Here is a 23791-nt window from a genome sequence, read left to right on the forward strand (position 1 = left end):
ATTTTGAAAATTTTACTGCAGCTACAAGGATTTTTCATTATGGTAATTTAGTACCTTCAATTTCTGTGGAAACTATTTACCATAACGGGTAAAAACACCTTTAAATTAGAACTTACAGTATGCACCAGGCAAAACATAAATATTACACTAGATTTTTGGGATTGTGCAGATTACTTAGATAATGATTTTAAAATAGGGTGCAACTTATAAATAAATCACAAAATATGATCTCTGCTACACAGCATATTCTTAAGCAGAAGCAGAAGAGGTGTTTCAGAAAGGAGCCAGGTTTCTATCAGTTGCTTCAATGCGCTGCTCTTCACCCACCTCTGTGCCGTTTGTCTTTGGCTGTAGGCAGAAAACGGAGGTGGCCTGGCAACATCTCTCTTGCTGCTTTGGTGATAGAAACGGTGACAGAAAGAAAATGCCCATCTGCCATCCTCTGCCAGCTGCAGGCTTTGAGCAGGCCTGTTTATACAGCAAAAGAGCCTCCTCTGCGCTTGGTCCTCTTAGCGACATAAGGAGGGGTGTATTTTAAAATACTTATATATTTTCCCCTTGCATTTCTCAGCATGGGAATACTGTACAAACACACTGTCAGTGGTTTTGTGGTGCCATCAGCAATATGGGAGAAGATGGGAGCTTTGAATCTCTGTGGGAAGGCAGCTGTATGAACACTCAGCAGTTTGAGAATGTTACAGGCATGAATGTGTCTGGGTAGTATGTGCCTGCCTTGGCTCATACACACTGTGGAGCTGATAAGTACTTTTGCCACGCCTCCCCCTCTCTGTCTCCCACAGTAAGACTTCCTGTGCAGTAAAATACATACGGATCTTCTGCCAGCACTTAGGATGCTTCAGAGAGGAGAGGGGGACAGGGAGAGGGAGAAACATTCAGAAGTTTAAAAATGGCACTTTGAAGGAGCAAATTTTTTATAGGGAGGAATGTCCTACGTTTAACACACCTTTTTATTATAGGAGAAAGTTGAATTACATTTGTTTACTGCATAATTCATTAATACGCTGGGCCATTGTCAAGGTGGAACATGTTACACATGTTTTTTTGCAGGGTGCCAGCATATAGCAGCTGTAGACTAGAGGCTTCTCTGTGAAATGTTCTTGTTGATTTGGCACATTTAGGCACCATCTAAGACGTCTTATTAAACCAGCAGCAATATGCAGTGCTTAAGAAAAACAAAAGGAAGTAGATCTTTGAATTATTTCAGTTTTTCCCCCTACGCCCTCCTTTACTTTAGATCATGTCTCTAACTGCTGGGAAAGCAGCAGTGTTGGCCTAAATTTTCTCTGGTAGCAAAGAGAATAATCAATTAATAAGAGAAAAACCCTTCATGCATTGCCTTTTCCTGATTGCGTCAGTCCAGATCATCCTGTGCTCATAGCACATAAATACTCGACTTGTGTATGCTTAATGCTGCTGCAGTGTATCTCTGTGTCCTTTTATCTCTCTTTCTCTCTCTTTTTTGGGTTATCATTTTGTCACTGATGCTGTCAGTGAGATGAAAGGCAAAAACCAGCTACGGTGCTGCGTAATTCACATTGCTGGATTTTCTCCCTGAGAAGGAGCAACTGATATCTGTTCAGTGACATTTTCCCATATGAAATGTTTCGTTTTTCTCTCTGTGGAGGGTGTAGAAATAAATATTTCTGCCTGTATTCCCCCTAAACACTGAACAATTTTATGAGATCTTAGGACGTAGTTTTCTGAAAAAAAAATTAAGCAATGACAATAATTCAGGTCCCAATTAGAGAACTTGCACAGGTAGAGTTGTGGTGGATAAGTGTCATGGATTTTTAATGGCATGTTTAAATATAACTAGAAGGAACTATATTTCATAGGCAATCCTAATATTTTTAAATGTGGTGATATAAACACTGTATATTTATTATGGGCACAGAATTTCAGGAAAAGTGCTTACAGCATACATATACTTCACAGCATGTTCATAATCATGGTGGTGTTGAACAGCATGAATGGAGTAATCTTAAATGCTATGGGTTTTTAAAAATGTTTCTCTCCATTGTAGTGTTGACCCAGCCTCAGCCCGCGCAGCGCCCGCCAGCTGCCTGCTCCAGCTGAGCTGCCCCAGCATGGCCTTACGCCCCGTGGTGGCTCTAGCAGAGGTGCCGTCATTGCAGTTCAGGGAATGAGAGTTATGGGGCAAATGCTGCACAGCAAAGCAGAGCCCTTAGTCTGCAAAAATAGCCATTATTTCCTGTTGTTATGTGTGTTGTTTGGCTATTGGTATGCACAAAATGCCTGTTACTGTAGCTTACAGCTATTTTAATGCCTGTTTACAAGAGGGGAAGATTATTGTTCTTCGTTGCCTTGCTATGATTAAAGTCTTGCCTTGTGTGCCATGACGTGTATTTGAAGAGCACTTTAAATGCCCTTTTTAGGAAAGTAATATTGAAGGGAGAAAAATATCAAAATCTTGAAAGGCCAGAGAGGGCTGGACACCTTTGACATGATGGGTGTTGCTTTTTCTGTTAAACTTCCTTCTTCAAATGAGATAAGAGGAAGTGGCCTCAAGTTGCTACAGGACGGGTTTAGGTTGGATATCAGGAAAAATTTCTTCACTGAGAGGATTGTCAAGCACTGGAACAGGCTGCCCAGTGAAGTGGTGGAGTCACCATCCCTGGAGGTGTTTAAGAGACGTGTAGATGTGGTGCTTAGGGACATGATTTGGTGGTGGACTTGACAGTGTTAAAGGTTGGACTTGATGATCTTGAAGACCTTTTCCAACCTAAATGTTTCTATGACTCTGCTCAAGGAGTGGTTAAGGACCCTTGAATGTGGGCAGTGTATTTGTCTGTCATGTCTTATTGGCTGTATTTGAGACCTTATCCTAGATAGCATTCCAACATTTTGCTGTAGGTACAAATGATCATAAGGCTACAGTAATTTGTGGTGCAGCCAGAACAAACGCACAGTCAATGAGCAGGTCATTTTTGTAATTGACTGGTACGTCTCCAACCTTATAGCAAGGTGCTTCCACCAGCATCTTCCAGTTCTAAGGGCATTCAGTGTCTGAGCTCCATACAACAATCTCTTAATTTTTCTTCAGCTTTTGATAACTCACAGTTTTGTAACCAAAGAGGAAGGCTGTCAACTTGCCAGAGAAGCCTGTATGCTGAACAGGCTTTCCTGTGAGGTGTTACATTTTCTTCCTGAAAACCGGAGTGCTAATTCAGCTGTCAAGAGGGCATGGAAGGGGAGCATGGGGAGGCTCTGCCCCGGGAGGCTGGAGCCTGGGGCTGGTGGGGAGCTGTGCGTGTATGTACCCAAAGCTTGCACAACCTGGTGATGAGCTCCTGGGGGAGAAACGAAACTGAAAAGGAACAAATCGTAAATAATGCAGGAATTATATATGCCTGTTTCTGGCAGGGCTTTTTCAGCTGTGTCTGGAGACTTGAGAAGCTGTTAGTACCAGAAAAATCACTCTCTGGCTTGTTTGAGAGAAGATTTTGAATAAGGGTTCCTGTAATGTCATCAGAGCTCCTCTCTCCTACTACCTCGATAGAGCTCTGCTTGCCTCATGGCAAATTATTAATAAATCTAGGCCATAGTCTACTTTGTAGTGATAGCAATAAACTAGCCAGAGAAGAGCTGGCAGTCTGTAAGTCTGACACAGTTTTGAAGGAGATTCCTGCAAGGCTGATCTTCAGACTGCTCTCATGAAATATTTTCATTAGTGATTTAGGTAAAAAAGAAAAGTGTGTATAGTAGTGAAATTTGCTAGCAGTAGAACATGGGGAAGCATTACAGTGAACAGAAGGATAAGATGGAGAACTTGCTGTCTTTGACCAATGAAATACAATGGGAGTTCATAAACTGAAAGTGCCACAAGAAGAAGGTCAGAGTGTAGTGGGGCAGGGGGCAGGGAATGTCTGTATGGTTCATACCTTACAGGATGGTGCCATCACAAAGGAAACTGTGGTGCCAGAGTATACTGGTCAAATTACTTCTTGTAGATTTTGGCTAGAATGAATGTTAATATATGTGTCCTGATGAGGAGTTGAAAAAATTTTAAAATTTCTGCATGTTTTCAGCTACTCTGGACATTTTTTTTTTCCAGCAGTGTCATGCTGCCATGGTGAGTCAATATGCATTGACTGTTTCTGCATTGTTTGAATTATGAAGGAAATTCCTTTGGGTTTTAGTAAAATGTGTGGTACCAGGGCAAGAAAATCAGCCATCATATATAATGCATTTGCCTGACCTAATGGTCCAGCAGGCTGACACTTTTAATATATGTTTGCATTAACATTTTTTTAATATCTGTTTATCTCCCTGCTATTACTAGTTTCCTTTTTACATACATCCTACTACTGAGAAGGAGGAAATTGAAAGTGGCAGCTTTCAGTATTAGGAGTCCTTCCCAGACCATGTCTTTCAATACACTACACTAGAATGAATCTCAGATCGTGACTCATGTAGGATCTTACACGTTTAATTATCTTGTCTTCCTTTTCTTTATGACATTAAAAAAAAAAATCCAGTGTTGTTAGCTGTTCCTTGAAAGGAAAAAAAAATGTCGGAAAGTGGAAGCCATCAAGGGCTTAAAGCGTACATCCCATTGCAGATGTAGGCCTCGGTGATGAAGTCCTAATTCTGCTGGAGTGAGAAGTTGGGTGACTTTGTGACTGTTAGGAGTCACATCTTGAGTGCTCTTGGCTGCGATTTTCACATGCCCCAGAGGGAAGGCAGCAGTTCAGTGCTTGAATTTGCAGAAAAGTCCTACCAGAGGAAAGAACTCATGAGTTATTTTCTATGTGCTACAACATGCAGCATACATAGGCAGAAAGTGGCATCAACCAAGCGCTCTGTAAACTCAAACTCTGCAGAGACTGAGTACAGCTAAGAGAAATTATTTACTGTTGTAACATTAAAGAACATTAAATCCCTTTGTAGATGCTCTTATTAAAAAATAAAAATATCTTTTTGGGTTTAATTTAATCCCTCTAAGGGGGTATTAAGATAAGCAAACTGAAGCTGCTGTACTTTTGAAAGACTGTTTCTGTGCAAGACTTCAGTGTGCTTTAGTGCGACATCTTTACTTACTCGATCTTGACTTCTGTAAATAGCTTTGCCTAGACACTTCTCTGTTCCTTTTGGATACCAGACTGACACTGTATTATATACAGTAGGTTAATGTTTCTAAGACACAGTCTCAAGCTCTGTGAATTCCCACTTACAGAGAAGTTTCTGTCATTCAGAAATAATGAGCCAATAAGGAAATCTAATTAGTATTTTTCTCCATTTTACTCAGAATTTTATCTTCTTCTGACTGATTGGTATCCATGTAGGTGTGTGCCAACATCTCATTTTCTTTGTTGTGTTTATAGTAATCTTGTACATGACATGCTTGTAACTTGGCTTCAGACTTGAGTAGGCTGATGAACTGATGTGACAGATTTGTATGGGTAGGTTATAAAGAATTTTCATATAGTCCTTTTAAATGTTTGCTCCCTTATCCCTAACATATAGGCATGCAGGAACACGTCAAAATGACTGTCATTAAAATGACTTGAATGCCATGACTCAGAGATACCAGGCACTGCTACAAGATTTGACGTAAAGACAGTGGAGTAGGCAGGAGAAGGTAACCAACCCTGTTCTCCTCTGCCTCATCTTTATCCAGCAGCTGATAATTAAAATAATTTTCTGAAACACCAAGGTAACACAAGGCAAGTCAAGAGGCTGTTTCCCAAGCAGATGCCAGGGCAGCTCCCAGGCCAGATGGCGTTGTGCTGGCATGAGCTCTCTATCCACACCCTGCAGCTACATTCATGGAGCATCCTCTCTCGTAGCTACTGGGCAGTAAACACAAACCTCATTTGGCCTCCAAGCCGGGAAGCTGGGCTGATAGCATATACCATCTGCTGAAAGTGCCTACCATGAGTCACCAATGGCAGTCAAAGCGAGTCGCCTGTGTTCAGGATCCTGTCACGTACACGTGTGTCTATGTTTTTTAAGAGTGCTGCCAACAATCTTTAAACCTAGGTATTTTGTGGAGAAGCCTTAGAAGTGGTGATGCTGTGTCCTAACTTTGGAATCCATATTTCTGATTTCAGAATCTGAAGTAGTGTTATAACCTAATGTCGCTACAGCTTGTCAACTCTGAGTTGCATGAGTACATGTGATAGCTGTCTTCCTAAGAAGGGAGGGAATGTTCACATTTTTAAAACAGTTGGCTTTCAGGGGTCTACAGTACAGCGTAGTGTAAGTCCAGAGGCCTGCTCTGCAAAGAAGTGATGCCGGGGTCTCTGGAGCTGTGTAAGGGCTGAACCCAGGGCTCTGCTGCCAGACAGTACAGCCCCACTAGCCAGGCCCCCACCTTCGCTGAAGCCAGTGTCAGTTAAAAGAGATTTGTTTTCTTAATGCATTTACACAGGTCAAAGTGGCATTTTGACTTTTCTATTTACAAGTAGAAATCCATCTATAACAAGTCATTTTCTGCTGTAGGAGTCAGCAAGAGGGTGTGCAATTTCTTCTCCTGCTGCTCTTCCTCATGCAGTCTTAGTTATCCCTGGGTCAAAACTTGTGCAAGCATCAATAATTTGTAAATAGATCTAAGTGATTACTAAGGAAGCAATTTTAAAACTAGTGACCCCACAGTGGTTAGCTCTTTAAAAAGCTAATAGTTGTCTGGCATTTCACAGAATGGTGTCTTGGTTGTTAGCTGGCCTTTTGGGAGCTTTCTGCTGCAAGGAAGGAGGGAGCTGTGTTACTAGGATCTGAACTAGACCAGCAATCTGCTTACCTTTGGATTAATGAGTGTTAAAATAGGAATATGTTGCTGCTGGAAGAAGGAAGTTATTAATTTTAGGGTCACTGCCTGAGTGTAGCATGAGCTTTAATGGCCAGATCCTGTCCTCATTGCAGAAAATTGCTTACTTGAAGATCTGACGTAGAGTGTTATTTGAAAGCAGATGAATGTGCATCCTTAATTTTCCTCCCTGGGGAAGGTCATAGTGTCTTTGAGGTGAATAACAAACCCTGTCAGTGTATGGTCAGCAGATGTGTTCTTCACTCAGACTGTGGAGAAGAGTGAACCACCACCATCACTGACTTTCCTGGTTGTGCTTTTGCTTTACTTATTTCCCCGCTTCATTGTGAATGTTGGTTAATGTGTTTTTTGTCTCTTTTGCGTTTACTCAGCAGCTGATGCCTCCCTGAGCAGGACAAACTATCTTAAAGGATACAAATAGGGACAGATTTTACTTGTATTGCTAACATCTCTGCTTTCCCATTTTTTAGTATCTTTGCCACACTACCTACCCAGACAGGCTGCAGGGAAACTCCGACTGACATGGGCAAAAAGGGTTGCATGGTGGTCAGCGAGGAGCTTTAGCGGTTCACAGGGAAAGATATCCCTAATTCACAATTTTGCTGTAATTATCTAACTTAAGCATCAAGATTAAGTCATGAACTGACCACTATCATAATGATTTATTTGTTTTAATTGACCCTGGGGTGCTTCTGACTTTTTTATTTTTTTTTTTGGTGGGATGTTATACATTTTTAGCTCCCCAAATCAATAGACTTCTTATTAAATATCTATATATTCTGTCTTGCTCTTGGAAGTCACTGGTAAGGCAGAGATTTTTCATGAAGAAGGGGGAATTTGCTGAACCGAGGAAACAGACAACCCCGTGCCATGGGCATAGGCAGAAAATTTGCCTTGTGCCATGCTAACCACAGCATGAGTGGTGGCTGTGTGCCTTGTGGAGGCAAAAATGTTGATCTTTCTGCTGTAGCATTAGATTGCCTTTGGACACGGTGTGTGTGCATGTGTGTTGCAGGCCTGTCACAGACATTGTTACTGGGCTGACCTTGTCTCATGGGAGATGATATTAAGCCGAATTTTCTCCCAGACTTTACACTGGCCAGGTTCATTTGTAGAGCTAAAAGGGGTAAATGTGCTGTTCACACTGATGGGTGGCATACGTTAGAAGAGCAGTCTTATTTCCTCTTCATCTTAATGATAAATCATTCCCCAGCCGCTCGGAAAGGCCAGTGCGGAGGTTTGATTTGCTGAGATGGGTGATTATTGCTTTTGAGAGAGCAGAGAGGGCCTCTGGTAGCTACAGGAGGCCAGTAGCTCTTCACAAAATACGCTTGATGCTCTGGAATTAACTGGTTTTGGTAATGGTGCTAATTTCAGCTCTTGAGGGAAGACTTAGTTTTCATATGGAACCAGAATATTTTTAGGAAAAAATGAAGATTTTTTTCTCAGCTCCTGTATCACTGAGAGACAACCCCAGTCCTTCAGCGAGTGTTTCCAAGAGCAGAGTAAAAGATAGATGTGATGGTTATGTTTAGTCTTTTGGTGGTCTTAGATTTCCCATGTATTGTGATTCTTCCTATAGTACAGCGTGTTTCATTACAGCACCTGCTATAAAGAAGCTTTAAGTGCTTCTCTCTTCACAGGTTTTATGAACTGTTGAAATCGAGTCTCCCAAAAGTACAATGTACAATATACAATTTGCACCCTCCAAACCATGTGCCACATGTTACTGGTATGTTTTATCCACTTAAGACAATGTTAAGGAGTGCTAAGCAATCACTCTTCCCAGAGCTAGCCAGTGCTAGTGCCATCTGGTTTCACTGCATCACCTTTTATTTCCTTGCTGAGATTATAACAATCCTCCGAACTTCATTGAGGAGTATCCTGACAGCAGGATTTCTTACACTGAAGTGTTCTCTTCTAAAAAAAACACGCATACCACTAGTGCATCAAGTACTTGAAAAAAGCTATCTTCATTTAAACCGCTTAAATTTTATTAACTGCTTTGATGTGACTTAGATTATGTTTATAGGACCATAAGTCCATGTGTAAAAAATATCCCCCAGTTGTTAGCATATGTAAAGAAATGTTTCATAGTGGTAAGAATTGATCCCCAAGACTTAGAAGATCAGAGTTATATTTCTGTCTCCACCAGAGTTACTGTGAAATTCCGTAGATTAATGAGTTGGACTCATTTGGTTAGATAGAACACACTTTATCTGTCTGAGCTGTGTTTTTCTGAGGTAAGAATTTAGAGCTGTGTTTCTTATATTTTTCTTTTCTAGATCTGTATACATAAAAATTTGCTCATGGATTTATGATGGAATAAATTAATTTGGAAGTCCTATCATGGGGCATTTATTTGATTCTCATTAAGAAGATCAAAACACACTTTTAAGCCACAGACTTGGATTCTTAGCATAGAAAAAAATGTTCCTCCTGGCTACAAAGACATGGTTTTGCAAACTAATGGAGTCTTGAGATTCCACTTCTGGTACATATTAACTATATTTTCTGAGAAGAAACCGATTTGTCTAATTACTCCAAATTCCTTCCACACTTAGAACTTTGTATAACTCCCTACTAATATCCCTTTCAGTATTATTCCCATATTCATGTACTTACGCCAATTATGTCTTTTACAGGAATAGTACTGCAAGAGTTTTGTTTAGAGAGTATTTTATTACTCGTAAAGTTTTAGCTCATCCATGTAGTTTGATTGTTAGTTTTGTGTTTAGCTTACTGGAGACTCTCGTTGTTTACTTGTTATTAATATATCCTGAAAAGACCTGAAAGCCTTAAGCAGTGCTGTGACACTGCAGTGGGGGACAGTGCTGATCCTGCAGACTGAAAGAAATATCCCAAATGAGAAAGCTTAAAGTGCCTAAGATATAGGAAGTATGTAGGTGTAAAGAAAAAGGAGAATAAAGTAGAAAAAATGAGCCAAGGTTTCAGGAAAAACAGAGTAAGATGTAGTCTGTCTAAAATCTCATGTAGCTTAAAAGCGTGTGAGTGCAAAGCAGAAGCTCAGCCCATCTCCTTTTCACTTGTACTCCGGGTCCCAAACGCTTGATGGTCCTGAGAAGTGCAGGTCCAAGGGTGATGGATCATGCATCTTCTGGCAGACACCCTGCTGCAGCTTGGTGTGCGGGGTCAGCCCCAGAGCTTCGCATGGACATGAGCCAGATAAACATCAGCACAGCCTGTCAAACATCTGCATGGCACCAGGAGCATTTGCCCACGGACATCTTAGTAGAGAGGTGCACGTGGTGGGTTGCATGGTGGTGACACTGCAGGTCAGTTTGGTGAAGGTGTTCTGTATCTGTACCAGATATGCGGAGAAGAATATGCCGAGATGGATAGGCAGTGGAGATGGCTGCTGTCACTCCAGCAAGTGGAAGGAAGAAGTGGTATGTAGAAGAGAGGAAATAATGAGATTGAAAGAAACTGGGGGGGAAAAAAAAAAAAAGGCGTAGCACAGTTAACAGAAGATATGCCACAGGGATTCTCCTCGCTGAGTGAAGCAAAACGCCTGCCAAATAGTGTTAGACTCATAGTCTGTAGGATCAGGTGTTGCATTCTCTGTATCGCTGTTCTTGCTGGTGATGGCAACTGTGAGCTGCCCAAGGTGTCCTGCACTGAGCGCTTTGGGGTCACACAGCAGCACAGGGTGCATGGATGCTCCAGAGAAGATTTTGAGGACTAACTAATGATTTCTAGTGACCGGGTTGAGATCAGGTCTCTTTCCCTGCAAGCAGTCATGCTCTGACAAAACGGCTCTTACACTCTTTTAAGGAGAGCACCTCAAACCAGAAGTACCCTTAATTTGTAGTTGCTTTCAAAAATAGTTTTCATGCCTTGTAGAAAACAGAACATAATTTCCTGATCAAAACACAAACTCACCTATCTATTGTATGTGTTTTCTTGCCTTTTGCCTGATTGTGATTTTTTTTTTTCATATTTGAAAAATAAAATCCAAGAGCATATAATGTCAGATGTCTAAAATCACTGTGCTATACATCATGCAAGAGTCTGCTGGCTTCTGAAAAAGCAGTCATTGTAATACCTTTCCCTCCCTGCAGTAGTTAGATGTAAATATTCACATGGCTGGGTACATTAGGCTCGGTAGATTATTCATACATTTTCTGGTACGCAATAGAAATAGTAAAGTGTTGCAATTTAAAAACGACCAGCCAACCAAAACACAACATGAAAATCTTCTTCATAGTCCGCTAACCAACAGGTAGTGCAGTAATATGATGTGGATGAATTTGGCAAGGCACTAATAGGTAAATTCCACTGCAGGGTAGAGTGGCGGTGAGAATTTAAGGGGCATTTGAATAGTTTTTCGAATTTTGCTTACAAATGTTGATGTTGTGCAATGATGAATACATTTGGTGCATATGCAGTACGACTTACTTCTCTATCAGTGTGACTTCTGTAATACTAAGAGTGTGATTTTTTTTTTTTTTTTTTGAGTAATATTTGCTGGATTTGATTTGAAAGGTGTCTATTTTATTTGCAGAAGAGGCAAATACTTATTTCCCTTGTATTCCTTTACTGCTTGGTTATACTTAAAATTTCGATTATTTTTGAAGCACTATTGAGCACTTCTTATTTGTTCTCTTTTTTTGGTCAAGTATTATTATTTTATAAGCATACCTTTCTTCTCAGAAGTAGAAATTTGTCTTTCCCTCAGAGCATAGTTCATCTTGTCCCATGCAGCCATGTGCAGACCAGGTGTTGAGTCTAAGCCCTCTATCTCCAACTCTTTTTGTAGTCAGTGAAGAAAGATGGGCACTTTTGGAGTCGTTTGTCTCTGGAATGTCTTGGGATGTGAGGGATTTCACACTGAAAATATCTCCATTTGGTGTAGAGTTTCAAAATGATTATGTTTGTCTACATACCAAACCGTGGCTAAAAGGAAATGAGATGAACATCCTTGTGAGTGACAGTCAATTCTTGGTACCATGTCAATGGGTTGGCAACGTGCTTATGAAAAAGCAGTGTTTGACAGGATGAAGTGTGATACTGTGTGACATTCTGTCGATTTACAGTCTCAATTTCCAATTTCAGGGAGGAGAACATTGCTATTATCAGGGAGAAATTCGAGGAAATCCTGTATCATTTGTTGCCTTGTCAACATGCCATGGATTACAGTAAGTCTGCTGTTCTGTTTTTACTGGCCTTGCTTATTAGTCTTTTAAGCAAAACAAAGCTGTTTATAGTAAAATAAGTGCTACTTATTTTTCTACTAGTTTGTCACTAATATTAAGTACTCGACAGTCTTTAGAAAAAATAGGCTTAATTAAAAAAAATCACTGACAAAGCATGCAAGTTCCTTTTTTCTTTTTTTTTTTTTTTTTTTTTTTAATCTGAAGGTGTGTGACGGTGGCCAGGTATTTTTTTAAGAGAATTGATTATAGAAATAGAGGAGTAAAAGTAGCTATTCTACAAGAATAAGAAACACTGCCAGTGTTGACGTGAACAATTTGGAAATTGTGTTCTTTTCTTGTTGCTACAATGATGTATTTAATCTTTATTTTCTACTCTCTTTACAAAGGAAAGTGTTAGCTTAGAGTTTCTTTTTTTCTATCAATTTTCTTCACAGAGTTGCTGACCTTAAGCTGTGTGTATGGGATGATACCTTTGATATAGTAAAGTCTTGGAAAATCTGGAAGAAAGGATATAAAATCATGCAATAATATTTTTTATTAAATTACATCATTTTAGTAATAATATAAAATACAATAATATAATAATATAATATAAAGTGTCTGTCATCTAAAGGTTACATGGAGCTGCATGTGGATTGTAAAGTTTGGACCTGTCTACTTTTGTCACTATTGAAAGATCCCAGTCAGGTTTTCAGAGCAACCAAGCAACTTTAGTGTCTGTTGAATATGGGAGTTACAGGATCTCAGCACTTCTGATACTGAGTTAGCTTGCAAAGTCATGGCAGCAAGTCAGCCTGTGTGGAGATTACCTGAGCTTTGGCTTTTTCTGAGGACTCAGGCCTTAGCTGATGGAAATCTTCAGCTTATTTTCCATCTCCAACTATTCTGTAGTTTTAATTTCAGCCATATAACTGCACATATTTAAGTAGTGTCTTTCATATTTGTATATTCCTTGTTAGGACGGGGAAGAATGCATTCAGAAGGCTTATCATCCTTGCACTTGTCTGATTTACAGCTGTGTTTCTCTCTTTTATGATCAAGGTTGAGCAGCTCAGGAAACCTGAGCCCAGTTTCAATATGGACAGTGAACCTAAAAATAGTAGCATCCTAATGCATCCTGAGCCACTGCATGGCTTCCATTAGCAGCGATCCATTAGGTCTTGGCCTCTGCTAACTCCTAGGGTAAAAAGCAGAAAGGAAGGAGAGTCTGCAAATGTCCTTTCCTGCCCTCCTTTTGTGGGTTAGTTATTAAGACTGACCCTCCTCCTACTCTGCGTTATTAAATTGCCTGATATTCAAAACTGGTTCCTTCTAATACTGTTCCATAATGAAAGATGCATTTTTCCCCTATATAATTCAGTTCTCCCTTGAGAGGTTTGTTGTTGTTGTTGTTGTTTTTCTTATTTCTCCTTTTTCTGATACAATGAAGTTTCAATAGAGTTATCCGTCACACGAGATGCAATATGAAGCTTCTTATTGCAGGCTGGTAATTCCGGCATCTAGTATGAGAAAGTAATGTTTTCCTGAGCTGTATTAAACTAATATTTTCTGACGCTGCATTTCCATCATTACAACTAGCTCCTCCACAGTCAATTTGAAATGCTAAATAATTACTAGAAACTCACACGAGCAATCAGAACTCCTAAGCTCCAGCCACAGTTTGAAGCATCTCACTGAAATAAGTAAAGCTGGGGAGAGTTATCTTCTAATAAGGTCTGCAGGACAGGAGCTTTGCATTCATGAAGTTTAGGAAGTCCATAAGACAGAACAGGTGCCTTTGATAGGATAACAAGCTTCATATTCCCAAAATTCGTGGTAACCTCCTCTCTCAGCAATTAGTACCCCAAGATCTTGGCCTATAACAGCATAATTTTTCATACGTGTGAGAAAATGTTTTTTTAATAATAAATTATGAGTTCTTCTGTTGGCAGTGTTTATATTGTAGTCTTCCTTTTATTAGTTAAATTAATCAGATGACTAGCTGCAGAATGGTTAAAAATATTTATTTCTTATCTTCTTAATGACTTTGCTAGTGAATTATATCTGTTCAGCTTAAACTCCGAGCAAGCCATTTTGTTTGGATTCTTTATTTGTTTTCTGTGGAGTATGCAGTAACCACAGTTTCCTATGAGTTAACACAAACAACTCTGAATGCAAAACACGCTGGTTGCTGGGATATAAATAAGCTATAGTCAGGCATGGCTTGCAGCCCCGTGTTTGAAGTCAGGCTGCACAGACACCAGGTTGGTCTATGATTTTGCTGCCCACTGGTGGTGGATGTAAAATCTGCTGTTATTACTGCCAATTAGACTTCCATGACTACAAATTTATTTGTTTGAAAAATACACCTAATCAAAATTCAGGTTTTTGAAATGGCCTGTGTTTTGCTATTGCTTTCCCTGTAACACACCCGTGGGCGTGTTCATATGGTGCTGGGCTATTGAAGTCAGTTGGAAAAGAGCCCTGAACACTTTGGGTGAGCAAGTCAGATCTGTGGTTCAGCTGTGACTGTTATTGTTGCCACTGTTGAGTCACTTCATCCGAGGTCAGTGCTGCTGGGTGCAACATTTGCATGAGAAGCTGTTTCCTGATAGTGCTTCATCTTGTAGACTCTGCTTAAGTAAAATTGCAATTAAAGGGAAAGAAGGTTTTCCTGATTAAAAGCTTCAGCATGTTCCCAGATCTCATCTTACTCCCAGGCAAAGAAGCTTCAGCAGGTGCTGGAATATTTATCTTAAGTGGTGTAGAGAGTATTTATTTCTATAAAATAGGCATAGGTATTTTGAAAGGTGAAACAGCTTTAAATTGTAGATATACTCATGATCACACTTGATGTATGTTGTACAATCCAGCTACTTCTGTGAATGTTACACGTTAACATCGTGAGTGATATTAACAGAAGCATGTTCATCAGTAGCTGTAATGGTTTACAAGATTAACATAAGTTTATATTTCTTAATAGTCAGGAGAATGACAGTATTTTCCTGACTGCATCTGGTCCTGTGCAGAACCAAAATCAGTTTTGCTGATTAAAGAAACAAAGCAGCATAAGAAAAAAGAAAAGTATCTGGTTTTGTTGCTTGTAATTCTGGTGGGGTTTTTTGATGCCTAAACTTCTGCTAAAGAGCAATCTAAATAAATAAATAATCTTGCTTTCATGCTGCTGTTGTGTACTATGTGCCAAGTTTGAACTTACAGCTCATATTTATGGCCAAGCTTAAAGCCTTTAGCAGTGGCACTTTGAAAGGGACATGCTGATACAGCCTAATCCCAACCATGCGTGTATGGCACTGCAGTAAAGGCAAAATTGTTTTAAAAAATGCTGATTTGGTTGAAGATCTGAATGGTAGCAATATAAGAAATTCCCTTTGGTTTTGTGCTCTTACAGAGTAATGTTTGTATCAACATTTTCTTTTAAGGTGCAATTCAACCACACTTATGCATCCTGCATTATGTTAAATACTAAAACTTAGTACACTCTTTACCTAAGTAAATATCTCTTAATAGAAAACATCCTTGCAGGAATGGAACTTACCTTTGCTGTACATTTGAGTGGTAATGCAAAAGCATCTGGTGTTCCTGCCACCAATTATCTTTACCCATTTAGAGAGCCTTAACACATCAGTTTGTTTTTTGTTTAGAATGGAACTGTGTGTTGGAATTTAGTATGGAAAATTGGTGAATATGTATGGGAAGCAAAGTCATGGATTGTCTAAGATACACAGCAGTGTGCTTGTCATGAATGACCATCAGATTTCTGTGGTTGGAAGATTTTATGCCATTAAGAAAGAAACCATAACTACTTTGCCAGAACCATGGCTATGGCAGAAGGCTTGCTCCTTTATCTCTTTTCACCAATACCCATTGAAAGCCTCTCTGATGGCGTTTCCTATCTCCTGATCATGAAAATCATATGATGTCCATAGTGATATGATAATCCATATAGTCATTAATGTTTCCTAGAAATATAAACTTTAACTCAATTTAAAAAGGAAAAAAGTCTGTTATAATTATTATTGCTGAAATGTCCAAAAGAGCTCTCTAGAATAGCCCATTATGCCCTTTGTACTTGGTATTGTATGAAATTACTGAGGAAAAAGTTAATAAAAACCATTAAAACCTAAAGATCAATTCAGTTTATCTATTGCAAGTAGATCTCTCTTGCATGGCAGTGGGCTGGATATTCAGTTGGCTAAATGAGCCAATTTTAATGGTGTTTATATTAATATGTGTTGTAGAGAAGCTTTGGGGAAGAAAGAAGAGCCTATGTCACCAGGGAGAGAATATCTTTCTTTCTGAAACAAAAAAACAAAAGGTGGACTCAGAATTACGTTCAGTTTCTGAAACCATTTTAAACTGCTTCCTTTTCTAAATATTTAAGTTTTAAAAATATATGAACTTCTTAAAGTTACTTCTATGTTGCATTATTTGTTTATTAAATCAGTATTTACATTTCTTGCTCTTGACAGTGGGATGTTCTATGATGGAAATCATACTTACCTTATTGAACCAGATGAAAACTACACTTCAGATGTAAGTAGAACTTACAGTAGTCCTGCTGTATTGCTTTTTGAATACAGACATACATTTGTACAGGGTAGGCATAAGGCCCTGGGACTGAAGGGTCGTGCCCTCATTCCCAACTCATTTACCTTGTATGTGAGTCGCCATATTCACAGACAAAAGTAGACCTCCAAAAATGAGGTGGTGTTATGCGTGTATCTGTGTACTCTGTATCACTCAGGTGTAGAACAATGCAGCACCAGTGGGTGAGGAGAGTCCCTTGGAAGCAGCAGGAGAAGCCTGTGAGTGCCCTGTCCCCTTCTCTGGCACCTCCTGCTCTGGATTTGTTACCTCCCTGGTTCAGCCTTGACTCCGGTTCGGCAGCTCCTGTGACTCTCTTTGATGTTCCCTGGGCCTCTCTTCTAAGATGAGCTCTAACCATGCTCAGCCACTCCATTTTATGTACTCAGATGTTTCAAATAAAAGATGATTAACTGTGGCATTAGGATCACATCACAGTTTGGAAAAGGAGAAGAGTATAGAGTAATGGTGCCTTGCAACTTGCGTGTTCACCAGTGTAGGTGTTGCGTAACAAGGACCTTTGGAACTGTGCATTTAATGCTCATGGGACTGATTAGTTTATCCAGGTTTAATACATGCAATTATTTACTGTTTCAGGATGACTTCCATTCCCACTCTGTTTACAAGTCCAAGTTATTTGAGTTCCCTTTGGATGACCTGCCATCTGGTATGATTTTTTTAATATTCATGACTTATTGACTTGTTTTAGTCTAAGGCCAAATTTGTTACTCATATTTGGCAGATAATCTTCTGTTAGTATATTGCTTATTTGCATATCTCCTATTTTTCCTGATTAAATAGAAAAACACTGAAAAAAAGAGTCTGAAACATTGAAAGCACTGGAAAAGAACCTGAAGCACTGAAAAAACCCTGAATCCAATGAATCAGACCTCTCCTAGACCTTCATGTTGTGATGTATGTTTCTTTTAACAAGTCATGCAGTCTATGGACTGCATTATATGCTAGGAGTTGTAGAAAGGAAAGAACTAAGGTAGCCTATAGATTATGAAAATAAACTCCAAATTGCCAGTGCTTCATGGATTTTTCCTGCTCTGAGATACAGAGTGAGTACCATGGTGTGAGCCTGGGAGACAAGAACTTGCCAAATACTGTTGTTGTTCAGGACTCTTCATCTTCATCCATTCCACATGTTTCAAAGTACTGGCTGTAGTGTGAGACGTGTATTTGAGTACAAATGAATTTGGAGACAGAAAAGGTTTCAAGTGCTTGTAATGATGAATCCCCAGAGTTTATATTGTGTGGAGGGAGAAGAAGTTTTTTAAAAAATGAGTTTTCATCTGAGAAGTTGGCTTGTTGATTGAAGTAAAAATTACAGTATTTATGGCATATCTCCATTCCATCAAGGTTTTGCCAGTTTTACAGATGCGTTTTCCTATTCTACAAAATATATCCCAGATAAATAAAATTTCCCTTCATAGGCACTGTCATTTAGGTAGAAACCACTTCTAGACTAATCCAGATATGCTTGTACAGTTTTGATTTTACTGTAGGTAACAATTAAACAGTTGCTGGCTTTGCTGTACAAAGCCCTGGCATGTGACATAATGGAAGATGTTGCCATTAGATTGAGTTAGAATCACAAGACTGTAGAAAAGGTTTAAAAGAAGATTTAACTGTGGAGTGCTAGTGGTCTTAATTATACAAATATTTGTAATGTGGGTAAGAGGTATAAGGTGCTGATCTTCTATCACTGTATGTTTAGGATTGCATATATGGAGAAATAAACTCAGAGTCTGCTCTCCTACATGCCCATAATAGTTTTTGTAACACTGTTTGGAAAGATGTTTCTGAGGTTTGAAGTGAAAGTTTCGGCAGGTGTCCTCATTAGGAATCCCACCATTTTTCTTTTGTCTGTGATTATTCGATGTATCTCTGTCTTTGAGTCATGCTCCATGCACAGCCACAGCTCCAGGGGATGAGAGCAGCCACACCACCTTCTGCTTCCCCCCACTTTTCCTGGTGCCCATGGGAGCTCTATCATTCATCCCTCTCTGCTGCACACCTGCCCCATCTTCTCCTGCCCTCCTTCCACCTGCTGCCCTACCAGTGTCTCTGCTTGGCATTGACTCTTCCCTGCCAGCCTGGAGAGGGCTCACTGTTTGCTTGACTTGTATTTATTCTGTTTTCTGTAAACTGTATCTGCAATTAATTGATTATATTATTGTTGTGATTTATTTTTTTTTAACTGCTACAGCAGAATCATTATCATTAGTAGCAAGCCCTATGCTAGGTTATGTCATAAGTATTTCTTATATTCTTTATTACTCTTGTAATTTATTCATTCACCCAGCCTAAGGAGATCCTCCTTGGTGTCAAGATTTTCTTCTTATCTTTAAAAGAATCTTTGTGTAAGCTAAGATTTCCACTCAGAGTTGCGTTGGGAATGGATTAGATGTATCCTCAGCTTATATATTGATGTTGAAAGGGAAAAAACCAATTAAGTAATAGGTGGTAGTAAAGAGTAGTAAAAACACATACTATGATACCACAGTAAAGTACCAACAAATTCTGACTTTCTTTTTCTCCTGGGCGGCGGGGGGGAACAAAAAACAAAACAGTTACTGCATAAAAGAAGCTATTGTACTGTACTTTTCAATGGTCCGAGGAAGTAATGAGGTCTTCAAATAAGGAAAGTTTAGGCATACTCAGGGCATTTGACTTCGTAATTTGGTACACTATGTTTTTTTCTCATAGTCTATATTAAGACATACAGTACCCTGGCGTGGTTTTACACAACGCTGTTATTGAAGCTGTTGTTTTTCAATAATGCATGACAGTTTTCCTTTTCTTTGGAGGTCACTTGAAAGACATGTAGATGTAGCACTTAGGGACATGGTTTAGTGGGACCTGGCAGTGTTAGGTTTTGGTTGGACTGATGATCTTAAAGGTCTTTTCCAACCTAAATGATTATCTGATTCTATGCTTCTATGAATCCTCATGACACTTTTTCAACGTAATATGTTCCCATCAAAATTTCTGCTGGGCTTTCTCAGCAGTCTGCATTTCCTGTGATTTTGCTGCTTATGTGCTTTTGCCTGAGGGTCCCTAGCTGGAAATGCACCCTGCGTGAATTCCTCTGGCTTGTGAGTTATAGCGCAGTGTTAATGTGTGCTAATGTGTTAACGTTAATGGCTGCATCATTCCCCTCTAGAGATGACTGACTTCCGACAGTGGGTAAGACGATCGCATTTGCTGATAAAGTTATCTGAGACCTTATATATGTATTGTAAATTATTATTTTATTGATTGAAAAGTTGTATTTTTACCAGTTTCATTAATCATTATATAAAACCTAAAATGACAGGTTGGGAGCTAGTTGTGTGGCACTAGAACATAGACTAAATTAATCAACACGTATAAAGCATAGTGAACAAATTTGTGAAAAAAATTTCAAGAGTAAGTTACTCATCCATGTGATTTCTGAGGACTTTTTATAAAGAAAATCCTCAAGTGCAGTGGTGTAACCATGTAAACATTTTTAAGCAAAGGGCCTATGATTGTCAAGGCCCCTCCATAGAAAGATGTCTGCAAACGCACCAAAATGACAATATAATCTCCAAGATTTAGTCAAGACAATACCAGTAAGTCATGCTTTGCTTTCCTGGTTTGTTTTATCAGTAACTAGCCACTCCTGGTTAAGATCAGCACTTAGCCTGGCAACGTTTTGTCAGATGGACAATTCAACCTCATGGCTTAAGGTTTTGTTGATACGGCAGCCCTGTCAAATTCCGGTCAGCGTCGGTTTTAATCCTGTTATTTGAACCTCATGCAGAAACTGCACAGTTAATGTAAAGTGAGGGGGAGGTGGAGCTGTGAGGAACTTTCCTGTGTCACCAGCGAAACAGAACTGTTTGGGATTTTGTAACACCACCAAAAGCTGTGTGCAAGGCTATGTGAAGTGGAAGTCCCTTAATTTACACAGCTCCTATAGTACTGTCTGCTTCTCTGCAGGATTGGTAAAATCACTGTGGAATACTGAAAGCAGTTTTCAGTCCCTGGAGACTGGAAGAATGTCCAAAGCTGGAGAAAAGTACGAAGGAGGGGATAAAGGAAAAAGATATATTGCAAAATAAGCAACTGCAAACGTTTAATTTACATGTCTCAAATTAAGGTCTTCTTGCGGTTATGCGAATAGGAAACAAGATAAGGAAAGGAATTTCTATTGTATAGAGAAAAGTGAGGCAAGGGCTATGAATCCTAAAGATGGAAAAATACTTTTTGGACATTTAAAAGGGTGAGAGCAAGTATTTTCTTCTGCTTAGTATATAATGCATCCCTTTCCATGAGCAGCTAGTAATAGATTTGGTGAAAGGGATTTGGCAAAAGAATAAACTACTTGGTGCTTGTGATTAGAGGTTTAAGAAATTAAAGACACAGTGGGATTAGCAGGCAGGAATATTGTATTGATAGTGAGCATTGCCAAAATCTCATAAGGTTTCTACCAACTCTAACATATTTTACTTTGTGAATATAATCTTCTTAAAGCATTAATTCTGCCTTCCATGCTCTTCTTATTAATTTAGGTAGCTATTGCGAGAGCTCTATGAATGTTTGCTGAATTCCCAAAAATGCAATTCACTCCATGGAAGCACTGTGCTAATAATGTTACATGCCCAGTGTTGATGAAGTTTTGGCATAGAACATCTGCTGTGCTTTCTGAAGCTTGACACCCACAGATCATCTGTTTCAGCAGACCCAGATTATCACTACTAGAATTTTTAATAAGAACCCTATTACTGAGAAGCATCTCACATTGCCTCCTTTCTAGCTGGAAATTGAAAAAAAAGAAGTTGTTACTGCCTCTGACGTGTGGAAGAATACCATACTACTGTCATGTAGCATCAGGGTCGCTAATTGTTGTGATATATTCTTGTAAACATTCAATGTATTTGCTTGTGTTTTCTGCTTAGAGTTATGGCAAATGAACACTACATCACAGAAGTTTGTTGTAAGGCCAAGACACAAAAGAAGTGAAAGGCAGGTATGTGCCAGTGTGCTTGTCTATAAGTAATATGCCATCGAGTTTGTTTTGTGTCTGCTGAATTAATTTGTCCAGATGGGTTCCTGCTTCTGCTGCTGGTTTGGGATGATGTCGTCGTATCAATACAGCTATTAGAAAAACATTGACAAAAGGTTGTTTGGTTCTCTTGGACATTGCCAACCTGTAGAGTTAGAAAATTGTTAAACACTGCTGAATTACAAATAAAAAAGTAGCCAAAGTATTTTCTGTCATTTTGATTATGGAGTTTTATCAGAAACTCCCAATTAATGAAACATTTACAAGTATTTTTTATGTTGCAATGGTGACAAGTAGCTACTTTATCTCATTTGACCTAGATTTAATATAGTTTAAACTGAGGTTCATTACCTGTTTATTAAAGTGGGGGAGCTGATAAGTGCAGATGTTTGTCTGTACCCTGGAAAGATAGCAGCAATTCTTTGCATTTTAGGAATGGAACTCAAATAATGGTACAGGTCAAAACAGAGGCGAGTCAGGGGAGCTGAACAGTGCAGGCAAAAACAAGACACCGAGAGCAGTGGGAGAGGAAGATGACTTTAACATTTCTAACTAATGCAAGCCTCTCAGAGGCGAAAGAAAAGTGAGAAATATATTGGAGAAATTCCAGATGACAATTTTGAGGGTCTTACTTTATGTCAGCTGGTTTACTACCTTTCTATAAACTAGCTATTATTCTGCATTTTTAAATAATAATGATGAAATAACTCAGCTGGAGAACCCAGGAAACAAGGACAGCATGAAAAAGCATGGTCATTAATGTTTCTAAATGCAAAGTAAGCATAACACAGAGGTGAGTACTGCACTCACTGTGTGAATTGACCAGTGTGCAAATAAATAGTAGAATTGTTAGAGATTTTCCATGAAGAATGTAGGATGGATCCCTATCTCTGTGGAAGAAGAAAAAACCAAACATTTATAGCTGATGCAAACCATTTTTAGAGATACAGGCCCCACTGAGGATTCTCTTTCTTTAAAGAAACGTAAACTTTGAATTAGGTTAAAAGGCTTGATTTCATTGTTTAAGGTCATATAAATGTCCTGGCAGAGATGAATTTTTTAAAATGATGCAACTAGGCACCAGAAGTTTCATTGATATCTAAGGGCAGAATTAAGACAATAGAAAAAACGTATGTGTAAGAAGTTTTGTTTCTGAAGCCATTTCTAGTTACCAGCTACCTTCTCTGTACCCTGTTAGATCTCTTACAGTTCTACTCTCTCCATAGGTTCGTCAGATTCCACGTAAAGTTGAAGAGGAAACAAAATACATTGAGTTAATGATTGTAAATGATCATCTAATGGTAAGACTGACACATTTCAACGTCTTACAGTTATTGACATCAAATTTTCTTAATTGATCCATAAAGGATAACAATAAAGTACAATATAGAGCCAGAATAAATTCAGTATGCGCTGAAGAGAGGAGGTGATGGTCTCTTTAACCATTGATGAAGTTGCTCTGAATTATGGCAAGGTAATTTCACCAAGAATGGAACCAGGCCTAAGTATCAGAAAGAAGGGTCATAAGTCAAAGCCTTATGTCATATAGTAACTAATGTCAGTGTGACTTAAGCTGATGATTTTCTTTCTAGCTTTCTTGAGCACTTATCTTAGTTATAGCCACTCAGCAATCAATAATGTAATTATTGCAATTGTGCAGCAGCTGTTGACAATGAGGATGTTAATAGTATCTGGGTTTTTTTGATAAGTCAAAATCAATATAGAGAAAATTATTTTGTTAATCTTGTATACTTTCTCTGGGAGAACATAAATAAGCTTTTTAATGTAGTGGAATGAGACACAATAAAGGTTAGTGTATTAAAGAAAAAACAGGTTCCTTCAAGTGGGAAAAGGCACAGATATATGTCAATGAAGATTATTAATAATTAATGAAAAGAATATAAAAGGAAATGGTGAATTCTTCACCACTTGCCGTCTTCAAATGCAGACAGTGTATTTCTGGAAGGTGTGGTGGTGTTAAACGCAAACAATAAAATTTGGTCTTGAAGTAACTGCTTAAAGTTCAGAGACTGGTGGTGCCCCTCTGATTGGTGACATTAGTTGATTTTATGGTCCTTTATGGCTTTAAAATCAAAATGTATCTATACATTTTATGTACCCTTTCTGTAATGTACCGCTTCTCTCACGCATTATGCAAACTGGGAAACATACATATCAGAG

At 39.0% G+C, this 23791-nt stretch overlaps 1 protein-coding gene across 14 annotated transcripts in view; it reads left to right on the forward strand.

The window, feature by feature from the left end:
* The window catches only part of ADAM22 (ADAM metallopeptidase domain 22), a 132067-nt gene that overhangs the window by 61212 nt on the left and 47064 nt on the right, over positions 1 to 23791 (forward strand). For all 14 annotated transcript variants that reach the window (XM_065050979.1, XM_065050981.1, XM_065050984.1 and 11 more), the window contains exons 5-9: positions 11888 to 11970; positions 16458 to 16521; positions 17170 to 17239; positions 21504 to 21574; positions 22837 to 22911. In XM_065050979.1, coding sequence (XP_064907051.1) covers positions 11888 to 11970; positions 16458 to 16521; positions 17170 to 17239; positions 21504 to 21574; positions 22837 to 22911 — 363 coding nt within the window. The remainder of the gene's footprint in view (positions 1 to 11887; positions 11971 to 16457; positions 16522 to 17169; positions 17240 to 21503; positions 21575 to 22836; positions 22912 to 23791) is intronic.

Source organism: Columba livia, chromosome 2 (genome assembly GCF_036013475.1).
Source record: "Columba livia isolate bColLiv1 breed racing homer chromosome 2, bColLiv1.pat.W.v2, whole genome shotgun sequence".
Lineage (NCBI taxonomy): Eukaryota > Metazoa > Chordata > Aves > Columbiformes > Columbidae > Columba > Columba livia.